The following is an 11,298-nucleotide window of genomic DNA, read 5'->3' as shown; positions in this document are numbered from 1 at the left end:
AACAGCAACTTCCTTTCTCAAATTATAATATAAAAGAGCTGCAAGCTGCAACGCCATAAATAATATTTTCTTATGGCCAGAACATCCAAGTCTAGGCAAGACACCAAGAACAGCTACAACATTGTAAAACTCCAACACTTCTCCAGAATGGATTCACTAATTAAAAAATGACTCCTTTTAAAAAGCAGTTGAAAAATATTGGCTTTCCCGTTGCTGCCTGTCGCTCGCTGCATCGGGAAGGAGCCCATCCTGCAAAGCTACAGCTGAGCTAACCAGCGATGAGCCTGCCTTTCCCCCTGAAAAATGTTACCCGAATAAATACAAGGGGAAGGGGAGGGAAGAGAAGAACACCTTGTTACAGTCACTTCTTTAATTAATTAAAGTATCACCGCTGCAGAGAGATCCCCCAGGGCTGGGGCCGTGGCAGCTCGCTGGGAATCAAACAGCTCCGGCCCTTCCACTGCTGGACAAGGAATTCCCAGCGCTGGTCTCCCCTCCCACAGCCCCCTGGATGTACCAGCCCTTCCCTCCTCAGGCTGCCTTCCCAGTGGGGCATTGCCTTCTGGAACCCGCGGAAATATCTGTCAGCTCCCCCCGAGAGAGCAGGGCTCACAGCTGGGTGCACGGGGCCCCCCAAACCCCAGGGGTCTGCAGAAGAGGGAGAAGCCAGAGTTGGAGAAGAGCCCCCACGTCCACCTTCCTGCTCAGCCCTGGACCAGCATCTTTCCACTCATCAGCATGGGATGGCGATGAACCACGGAGGGAGCAGTGGCACTGGGCCTGGCTGGGCTGTGCTGCTCAGCAGCAAGGTGGGGTCTTATTTTTTTCCTCCTCTTTGCCTTATAAGCATCTCTGCAAAACTAAAACGCATTTCCCAGGAGGTTCCCTTGGGGAGCTGACGACACTCGCCTCTGGTCACGCTTGTGCCCCTGCACGAGCACTTTGTGGGGTTCAATCCGTGCCTGCAGCCCAATGCCAGCACCCCTAAAACAAAGCTTCAGAAACCTCAACGCCTCACACTGCAGGGAAAACATCACCCCCGGGGACTGAGGAAACCCTTTCTCCGAGGAACACACACACTTTGGACTCAAACACCATTGATAAGACTCTCTCTCTTTTTTTTTTTTTTTTTTCTTTTTTTTCTCTTTTTTTTTTTTAATCTTTTCTCGCAGCGAGCATTCCTTTCACACCCACGCACACCCCAGCATCCCCAGCCATTGGTCTGCCGGCGCATCCGTCACATTTTCCCCCGGCCAAAGCAGATACACATTTCAACTGCTTCCATCCCTCATCTCCTCTGGTGTTAACAGCCAGCGCAAACAAAGGGCCCGAATATCCATCGCCCTATTAAATTGTTTTCGTTTGTTTCTTCTGCCACAGTTGGTTTGCGTTAGAGGGTTTGTGAAAAGGGATTTGGGGTGGGCGGCTGATGCGGTGGCTGCTCTGAGGTTGGGTGACGCTGCATGGGACACCCCTGGCAGGGGTTTGGCTCTGCCATGGGCGACAGGACGGCAAACCTGAAGGGTTTGCAGGCAAAAATGGGCAGATGGAAAATGGAAACGTTTTGGGTGAGGGGAGGGAGAATCAACCTGGGGAGCAGCTGGGATAAGGGCAGACAGAACCTGGGGAGCCCAAACCCCTCTCTCTCACCCTGCTGCTGCTTTTCTCCTTGCGTTGGAGGAAACGGGGACAAGCATTAGCTCAACCGTTAGCTGAGCTCGTCCCGATTTCAAACAGATGTTGGGTTTGAGGCTGGATTTGGGCAGAAAGCTCTTGCTTTCCCCACATTTGCTGGCCATACCCCGCTGGGGACGCTGGCCCCAAACTGCTGTGGCTGGTTCTCCCTTTAGCTCACAAGATGTTCCCTGAGCTCGCTGCGTGGGTAACAGATGATGTCCCACGTGGGCTGGCTTGTCCCCAAGCTGTCCACCTCTGCCTGCCCCACCACGAGCATCTGCCCACGAGCCATGGAGCCCAGATTGATACAGCTGGGGAAAAATCTCCGCTCCCATCTGCAAAGCCACTGGGGCAGATGTTCACCGGTGGTCCAGCAGCAGCTCGTGGTCCCCCTGTCACTGTCATCTGTCCTCAGCTCCACGCAGACAGGCCAGGTCACAGTGATGTGACTCTGTCCAGAGAGGATGAGCATCCCTCTTGCACAATCACATCCATCTCATCCATCTGCTCCTCTGCCTTTCTGCTGCAGCTGCCTTCAGCTGCATTAACTTGGGGGGCTCATACCACCCCCAGGATGGAGGAACAATCCCTTTGTGTCCTGGGAAGGGAATCCCACATGGTTCTGGAGTCAGTGTGTGAGCCGAGCAGGTGACAGAAACAGCACCAGAGAGTTGAGGATGGTGTTTCTGGGCTCCTTGGCATGTCCCCCGTTTTTCTCACCAATGAATCAATCCGATTTGGGACTGGTTGTGCAGCCAAATCCTCCCCACATAACTGCTGAAACTGTGGGCGTGAGCTGTCCTGCTCCCAGTGAGCCGCCTCTCTTCAGCATCTCCCCTTCCCAACGACTCCCTGCAGCTCCTCACCAGCGCGAGACGGGATGGCACCTTCTGTCCACCACCCCTCATGGGCACAGAGCACCAGTGAGGCGGCTGTGGGGACACCTGGGGCAGTGAGGTCCGGAGGGGCGTCACGGAGTAAAGGGACAGCGAGAGCGGAGGGCGCGGGGAGCTCAGCAGGGCCCGTCTGGGTGCTGAGCGTGACTCAGCACCGCACCACACCTCATGAGTCACTCCACTGCTTCCTGGTGCACCCTGACTTTTCTCTTCCAGGTCTCTCCTGGCAGCGTTGACCCAGCTGGGCCACCTGCCAGCAATGCAAGCTGTGCCTCACGTGCCTGCCAGCCCTCCTCTGCTGGCACTGTCACCCCTCGGCACGTGCCCGGGCGCTGCGGGTGCCAGGGACCCAAATCCCCGGCGTGTTCTGGGCAGTGAGGTGAGACCCAGTGGGTACAAACACACCGTGGGCACCAGCCATCCGCTCACAGCAGGGCAAAATGGGGCAAATGAGGGGGTTTGTGCCTGGTGGGCAAGGAGCTGGGATGGGGGTGTTTAGCTGGGAGCTTCGGCAGAGCCCACCTGCGTGTGGGCAGGGATGAGGAAACACCGAGTGAGGAGACCACCCTACCCCCTTCTCACTGGGAGACTGAGCATAAAGATACAAACCATAACAAAACCTACCAACCAAACAAAAAACCCCAAAAAACCCCAAACCAAAACAAAAAACTGGTGGGGGGGGGATGAGTTTCCAGGATCTGAGTCCAAAGGGATGAGACAGGGATCGCAGTCAGCCTCATCTGCTGAGTATGGATACACCTCCAGCCTGGCTCTGCCATCACCCCGAATTTCCCTGCACCCTGAGGGTGCCTGCAGCTGGGTGAGCATCCCACGGCACTCAGCGGGCACCAGGGGCCTCGAACCACCCCAGGAACCGCCACGACTGCAAGAAGGTGGAAACGCAGGGAGTAGAACAGGACAGGGATGCAGGAGCACCCTCTGGGCAGGCAGTTCTGGTGGTCCCGGTGGTCCTGGTGGTCCCGGTGCAGGTGCTACTCGCAGGCCAGCTTCCCGTCGAAGCTGGAGAGGGCGATGGCGAAGGCCTGCACGGCGCACAGCGGGTAGTTGTAGTCCATGGTGAAGGCGTCGTCCGCCACGCGCCCGAACTGCATCACGATGTAGTCGGCTGCGGAGAGAGGACGAGCCACCGCGGTGTCACTTGCGCTCCTGGCTTCCCCCTGCAAGCCCACCCGGCAGCGTCCGGAACAAGCTGCCCACGCGCCCCCCCCCCCCAAACTCGGCCTGTGATCCCTGCGCCGGCTGCGTGGTACTGCGGCACGGATCACCAAAAAGCAGCATTTTCCCATTGCATGGATCGTGGCGCCCGCTGGTCCCTCCAGGACCCCCCTCTCTGGGTGCCACAACCCCCCAAGGGACAGGGACCCCACTCACCCCACCCCAGCTCCCCCCCCGGACCGTGGGATCGCTGCTGCTGGAGGGCGGGTGACAGGAAATCTGTAAAAATAACCAGGGGCCCTCAAGAGGCTTTTTCTGTCCCGTAACCCAACACCCCGGAGGCCAAGGGCTTCTGACTGCGCCGGACAGGTGACGAGCAGCCACATCCAGCCAGAGCTGCTGCCACCCCCGAGGGACTGTCCCCGAGGCACAGCGCACCCCAGGGTGAGCCTGCCAGCAGTGTGGGGTGTGTGCTGGGGACGATGCTCTGTGCTGAGCGGGTGGCTGTAGCGTGATGGGGGCTCAGCACCCCACAGGATCCGTCCTTGCCCTAAATCTGCCGACAAGAGCCCCACACTCTGCCCCTGCCAGAGAAGGGCAGCTTCTGCCTGTCTGGCTTCATCCCAGCTCCAGCAAAGGCAGGCAGGAGCCCAGAGTGTGAAAAAGCTAAACCCCATCGATAACAGTGGGTGCTGGGGCCAGCTCATGGGTCAGCGCTCCCCCAGCCCATCCCCTGTCCCAGCTCACGGTCACTGCTGTGCACGATCTGGAAATTTTTGACGGAGGCGTGGGTGACCCGGCCGTGGAAATTGAGGACGTAGGACTGGGTCTCGTCGTTCCACACCGGGGCTTTGTTGTGCAGCTCGATCACGTTGTCCATGTTCCTGTTCTGCCATCGCATCAGGAGGCCGTCGTTATCCTGGGGAGGGGCAAAGAGGGAGTGGGGCAGGGTTGGGGTGACCCCTCCAGAGCCCTGCCACCTCCTGTGCCCTGCGTGGGGGATGCTCTGCAGCAGTACCCAGCTGGAAATGAGATCTCTCACGGAGAAAAAGCAGACACCATGTCTCTCACCTCCCTGGGATACCTTGAATTTCACCTGAAAGCCTCTCCATGCCCCAAAATCCAAGGTGGTGCCCAGCAAACTCAGCTCCCAAGGAGTTTCTCCCAGTCTGGCCCCTGACTTACGTTCCGGGGCCGGATGGGCACCCTCTCACAGTCAGCGTTCATCCCAGGGATGATGACGGTCATCTTCCGGGGGCCTTTGAACCCTAAAACATTGGTCTCCTGCAAGAGAAACCCAGCCTGTAAAACCAGCAAGCACAGCTGGCTACAGCCTCTCGTGGGGGCTGAACGAGGCCTCAGGGGTGGCTCCAGCCCACCCCACATCTCTGCCGGCCCCAGGGGAGCGGTGGGGGCCGGGAAGGGGCTCCCTGTGCGGCTGCTCTTACGTAGACCACGGCCGAGAGCTCCTGCCGCACGTTGGACCAGTCGGCGTTGGCCCTGTCGGGGTTGGCGCCGTTGTCGAACACGGTGAACCTCGTGCCCATCAGGTTGGATCTGCAGCCAAGGGTGGGAGATGGCCGTGCCTGGTGCCACTGCGGCCCCTCCACCCCCTACATGAACCCTGTCCAGGCACAGCCTTGCTTTCGGCCCGGCTGGTGCTGCACCCCACCCGTGCTGACCTTCCCACCCTCCGGCGATTTTCTCGGGTTCAAGGAATCCCTAAATCAGGGTGTGATGGGGCGCTGCCACCACGGGGACCCCCAGCATTGCTGTGTGGCCACTGGCAGTGCGGGCTGGGACTTGCCAGGCGCCTTTTCTAGCTGTGACCTGTCTGCTGAGAGGAACCGGCCAAGCTTGTTTTCCCCTCTCAGCCCCCCACCACTCCTCAGGTCAGACACGGCAGTGGGAAATGCTGAGTTTTGCCTCCTGCCTGCCTCAGCCATAGCTTGGGATGGCCTGTAAGCCACGGGGTGGGGAAGAGGGCGCTGCAGAAATGGGGTGCCCACCAAACTGGGGTGCCACCAAACTGGGGTGCCACCAAACTGGGGTGCCACCTCTGCTCCTACCTCAGCTTCCCGATGAAGTTCTCTCCACCCCGTGACAGGTCTGTGGGGTCGATGGAGATGAGGTAGTTGGAGGTTTTGCTCTTCTTACGCTTCCTCCCGGCAAGGAGGAACACCTGAGCAGTGAGCAGTGAGACCGTGTGGGAACGAGACATTGTCGCTGCCATCGCCACCGCTGTCCCCCAACAAGTCACTGCCATGACCTCGAGCAAGTCACGAAGATGATGCCCAAGACACTGTCTGCATCACGGGGCAGGAGGGGCTGAGGCCAGCCCAGCTTTAGCACGGCTCTCTGGGCACTGTCAGCTCATCACCCCAGGCGCCATCCACAGGGGATTTCCCGGGAGGAATTGCAGGAGAGGGGAGCAGCCGGGACGCACCAGCACAGGGGGATGGGGCGAGCATCCCCCCCAGACCCTGAGGGATGAGCAGAGCCCCGGGGGTCTCCGTGCCGCCGCCCCAAATCACCTTCTTGTCGTTGTCCAGGTGGAGATAATAGGTGGGGTAAAGCCCCCGGTCCATGCCCCTCTTGTCCCGTGTCACCCGGCATTTGACGGTCACTCCCTGCGGCGCCGGCTGCAGCACGAACTCCTCCAGGTTGTCCACCTCGATGACAGGGGATGGGGGCCTCTCCTCCTTCTGCTGCTGCGTGAGAGGGGATGGTGACCCCAGATCCCCCTCCTCCTGCCCCAGCTAATTGCTCCTTGCTGTCCAACCCCCCTGGGCTCTGCAGCTGGTGGCTTTGGGGACACTCGGGTGGGTCTCACTGGGGCATGCTGCAAACCTCCTGACCCGCCCTGAGGGGCAGAGCTGCTCTTCCCCAACCCCGAGGGGATCCCCGTGGCTCGGAGGGGTCTTCTGTACCTTTTTTGATTTCTTTGCTTTCCCCTTCCTGTTGGAGTTTTTCTGCAGGGTCTCCGGGGTCTCCTCCTCACTGTCAGCCCCTTTAGGAGGAACTGCAAGCAGGAACAGGTGGGGGCACAGAAGGGAGAAGATGCTGATTCCAACTGAGCCCCAAAATCAAGCTCAGCATAGATCCGTGCCAACACCAATGATTGTAACCTCCTCTCCATGTCCAAGCTCACTGCACCCCCAGAAACCCTGCCAGAACCCACCACCCTCCAGCGCCAGGCTCTCACCTTTCTTTTTGGATTTTTTCTCCTTTGGGGGGTCCCCACCAGTCTGAAAGAGGGACGCTGGGTTTTTCTTCTTCTCTGACCTAATGGGTTTGGTGCTGGAGTCGGAATCGTCCTCCTCGTCACTGCTGGTGGCGGCTGTGAGGGGCGTGGGGGACATGGTCACACAACACTGGGTGGCTGATGGCTCGGGGTGATGCCACCTGGGCTGGCTGCCACCCCCTCCTGCTCATCCCATACCTTTCTTCTTGCTTTTCTTCTCCTTCTTCACCTGGAACACGGACATCGGCTCCTTCTTGGTGCTTTTGGCAGGTTTGGCTTTGCTGTCAGGGTCGCTCTTGTCTTCTGCTGGGACAGAGGAGCTGATGAGCAGCCAGACAGAGGGACGGGGATGGGCAGTGGTGGGGACAGGGAGGTGACAGGATCGGAGCAGAGGGAAGGGCTGAGCTGGGGGGAGATCGTGTGGGGAGGGGCGATGGCTCACAGCCCCCCGAGTCTCCCGGGACAGTGACGGGGTGCAAGGACAGATGCCAGTGGCAACAGAGCTGGGCTTAAGCCATCCCCGTCCCTTGGGCACTCACCCTTCGGCTTCAGCTTCTTCTCCCCGCTTCCTGCGAGGGGCTCTTTGGGAACCTTCTTCTTCAGCTTTTTCGGTGGGTTTTTATTCTCCGCCTCTTCTTCCTCTTCCTCATCATCTTCATCCTCAGCCGGCTCTGCCCAGAGGTGACCGCGGCATCAGCCAACACATCTTTGTCCTTTGGCAGCGGGGGTCCCCAGGGCGGAGCGAGGAGGGGCCGGAGCGGGCGCTCATGCTGTCACCCCGGGGCGCTGGCCGAGGGTCCGCCGGGGCTCGGGACGTGTCCAGCTCCGTGGGCACCGCGGGCGCACCCACAGCGCTCTCTCGCGGCCTCAGCCTCGCCGCGCGGAGCCGCTTTCGGCTCCGGAGGAATGTCCCGGGACCCAAGGGCCACCTTCCCAGGGAGTGTCACCCCCCTCTTCCCCCTCGACACCAAGTCCCCGACCAGGTCTGCTGCCACATCCCGGTTTCTCCCAGGTCCGTAGCTGGGTTTTAGCCAAAAAGCTCTGCCGGGGATGTGCAGAGCCCCAGCAGAGCCCCGGCAGGCGCCGGGGGCACCGAGGATCGGGACACGGATCAGGGGACACGAGGTGCCACGAGCGAGGGCCCGCAGAGGGGTGGGTGTTGTCCCCGCACCTTGTGGCTTCTTGGAGCCCTTGGCCGCTTGGGAGCGGGGGGCCAGGCTCTCCTTCTTCTTCCGAGGCTCCTTGGTGGCTTTGGAGGAGGGATCCTTGTCGTTCTCCTCCTCTCCCTTCTCCTCCTTTTTCTTCCTCACCTTCTTCACCCCTGCACATTTCGAGAGATGCCCACGATGCAGAGCACCTCGGGTGCAGGATGGGGCACCCCATTTTCCCTCATTTTCCCCCATTTCCCCCTATTTTCCCCCATTTTCCCCCATATTTTCCCCCATTTCCAAGGGAGCTGGGGTGGATCTGTGCTCACCCTGAGCCGGGGTTGGAGGCTCCTCTGCAGCCCCTGCCTCATTCAGCTTCTTCACCCGCAGCCGCCGTGGTTTGGCCTCGGGCTCCAGCCCAGGCTCCTGCCTCTTCTTCTTCAGCTTCTGCCCTCACGGGTGGTGCTGCAGAGGTGGTGCCAGCCTTTAACACCTTTTCCCTTTGCCGGGCAACCCCTGCTCATACAGCACCGGGGCCCTTGCAGAAGCACAGCCGGGCTTCCCCAGCCCAGCCCGGGAGCAAGGGACACCCCCGGGACACACGGACACCGGCCAGGGAGTGACTTACCACGGGCAGCCCCCCGAGGAAGGCAGAGGGAGGAAAAGAGAAAGGTCCGTTAGCAGACACACAGAACATCTGCCCTGGGCCAGCCCTGGAGATGAGGGGTGTGATGGTGATGATGATGATGATGATGCTGTCACACCGTGTCAGCACAGAGGGACAAATCTGTAGGGAGCCACTCTGGGCACCGCTGGCCACGCTGGGTACCCGAGCTGGGCCAGGGGACACAGGGATGGGCAGACAGCCTGGCCTCTCACCTCCATCTCCTCTCACCCCCGCAGGAGTGGATGGCAAGGAGGTCAGCAGGAGCAGGGAAGCAGGAGGATTAGGCACAGCACACCTAATCCCGGGGAGCTGGGGCTATAAATAACCCCGATTTACCAAATACGGAGCATGTGGCTCAGCACTTGGCTCCGGACAGGAGGTATTTGGGGAGTGGGTGTCATCTCAGGGCTCTCAGAAAGTGATCTCAGCAAATCCAGGTGCACTGAGGCTTCCACTGAGCATCTTCCCCCTTGCAGGGATTTTGCTTCTGCCGCGTGCTCCAGGGTGGGGCGTGAAGGGCTTTTGCAAAAGGTGGGATCCCGATGGATCCCAGTGGGATCCCAGGACTGTGAATTTGGGGAGGGGGAGCTGGGGGCTCCATGGTGAAGCTGGGAACCGGCGGCTTTCTTCCGTGTCATGAGCTCACACGGAAAAGCTCCTTTGCACCCCCTAATCCCTTAAGCAGCTGCGGGGTGGGCAACCACTCCCTTACTTAACAAAGCCCTTCAAGGAGGAGCTGCTGATTGAAAATTAAATTGTGTGGTGGATGAAATTGCTGCTGAGACCCTTCCGAGGCTGGGGGGACCTGGGGGATGTTCTGAAATGCAGGGGAGGGGGTCTGGCTTTCAGGGTCTTGGCCTGGGGAAAGTGAGTCACAGTTTACAGCTTAACAGAGGGGCTTAATTAAATTGTTATTTAATAACTAGGAACCCTCCTCCTGGGGCGCTTCAAAGTGATGGAGGGGGGATTCAGAAGGATGCACAAAGAAGGGAGGGCTGGGGAATTTTCTCTACCCACCTGCTCTGGAGGGGGCTGCCAAAACATCTCATGCCCTCACAGGCTGCAGCACCCCAGCAGAGCAGCCCAACCAGCCCCAAATCGGCCTTGGTGTGGCCTCTGGGGTTTGAGGGTCTCTGATGTCCCCAGCCCTCGGGGACAGCCCACAGCAGGGGATTGTGGCACATGGGATGGAGGGGAAGGGTTTTTTCTCACCTGTTTGGGCTTGTGCTGGGGGCTCCCCGGCTCTTCACTGGGGCTGTGGGGCACAGAAACCAAAAGGGTGAGAGCTTTCAGCCCTCCACAGACCCTGGGGGCACGAGATTGCCCCGATTTTTGGGAAAGGGGGAAAGGTCAATCTTTCATTTGGCTCCAGTAGCATTTCCCCCTGTCTCGACTGGGTCGAGCTGGTCTGACATCATCCTTCCTAACAGGGAGCACAGGACCGGCTCTGCCTTGGCGGAGACGGGGACAGCGAGGAGCTTAACTTGGGCATCCCCCTCCAACAAACACCTTTCCTCCCCGTAAATCGATGAGCATCATCCCACCAACCCCCAAAGAGTAAAACCACCGTGACAAAAACCAACAGTGCTGAAACCGCTCACTAAATTACACTTGAATCGAAAACAGGATGGGGGGGGGAAAAATCCGCTGGAGGAGAGGGAGAACCCTCGGGGGGATGTCCAGCACATCACCCACCCCGCATTCCCCACCCTGCCCGCCGGCACCGACCTGTCGGCAGCCCAGACCTCGCGCAGGATCTCGGTGTGCAGCGGCATCGCTCCCGGCACGGCTCGGCACGGCTCCGCGCTGCCCTGCCCTGCCCTGCCCTGCCCAGCCACAGGAGCCGGAGTGGCCTCACAGCATCGGCCCCCGCAAATCTCCGTGGTGGGAGGAGGAGAAGGGAAAGGAGGAAGAGCAGCTGGAGGAGGTGATTAACTTTGTTTCTCCTGAAAAGTCGGTTAATAGGATTTCAGGGGCTGTCAGCCCGGGGAGCAGCTGGCAGGGCAGTAATCACGGGAAAAGGGGGCTCTGCAGGAATGCTGGGGGTCCTCCAGAGCCCAGCGCCTTTTTGGGGGGCACAGGTTCCTCCCCTTGGCTGGTTGGGGTCCCTGGCACAGCACAGCCGCTCACCCCAGCGGGCAGAGGAGCTCTCTGAGCGTGTTCAGGGTTATCCACCCTGCGTGTGCTTGTTCCTCACCCAGAAATGTCTTTGGCAGAGCAGGATTTGGGCTGTTTCATGTGAAAGCCCGTGCAGGGGAGGGCAGCATCCCTGGCCCTGGGCTGTTCTAAGGGTTTCTGTACCGAGCCCCGCTCTGCTCTGACCCCTGTCCCGTGTCCCGAGGTCCCTCTGGAATTGTTTCATAACCTCCTGCTCATGCCTCACCTCCTTATTACACCACTTAACATTTAACTCTTAACATTCCTCCTCACAGGCGCCCACGGATGCTGTTGGGTTGCAAAGCCAGACAAGCCCCGTGTCCCCAGTGTCCC

At 59.7% G+C, this 11,298-nt stretch overlaps 1 protein-coding gene across 1 annotated transcript; it reads right to left on the bottom strand.

Moving 5' to 3' along the window:
• Positions 1-1,349: 1,349 nt before the first annotated feature.
• Positions 1,350-8,552, bottom strand: TULP1 (TUB like protein 1). Its single transcript, XM_040085877.2, has 12 exons — positions 8,471-8,552; positions 8,165-8,314; positions 7,533-7,664; positions 7,192-7,296; positions 6,955-7,089; positions 6,680-6,771; positions 6,284-6,457; positions 5,819-5,931; positions 5,198-5,306; positions 4,935-5,033; positions 4,497-4,668; positions 1,350-3,699 (listed from the first exon to the last, which is right to left on the bottom strand). The coding sequence occupies exons 4-12, from the start codon at positions 7,235-7,237 to the stop codon at positions 3,566-3,568; spliced, it is 1,074 nt and encodes a 357-aa protein (XP_039941811.1). The 5' UTR covers positions 7,238-7,296; positions 7,533-7,664; positions 8,165-8,314; positions 8,471-8,552; the 3' UTR covers positions 1,350-3,565.
• Positions 8,553-11,298: the final 2,746 nt, after the last annotated feature.

The sequence above is a fragment of the Hirundo rustica genome, chromosome 24 (assembly GCF_015227805.2).
Source record: "Hirundo rustica isolate bHirRus1 chromosome 24, bHirRus1.pri.v3, whole genome shotgun sequence".
Taxonomy (NCBI): Eukaryota; Metazoa; Chordata; class Aves; order Passeriformes; family Hirundinidae; genus Hirundo; species Hirundo rustica.
This window is presented reverse-complemented; position numbering and strand designations above follow the sequence as displayed.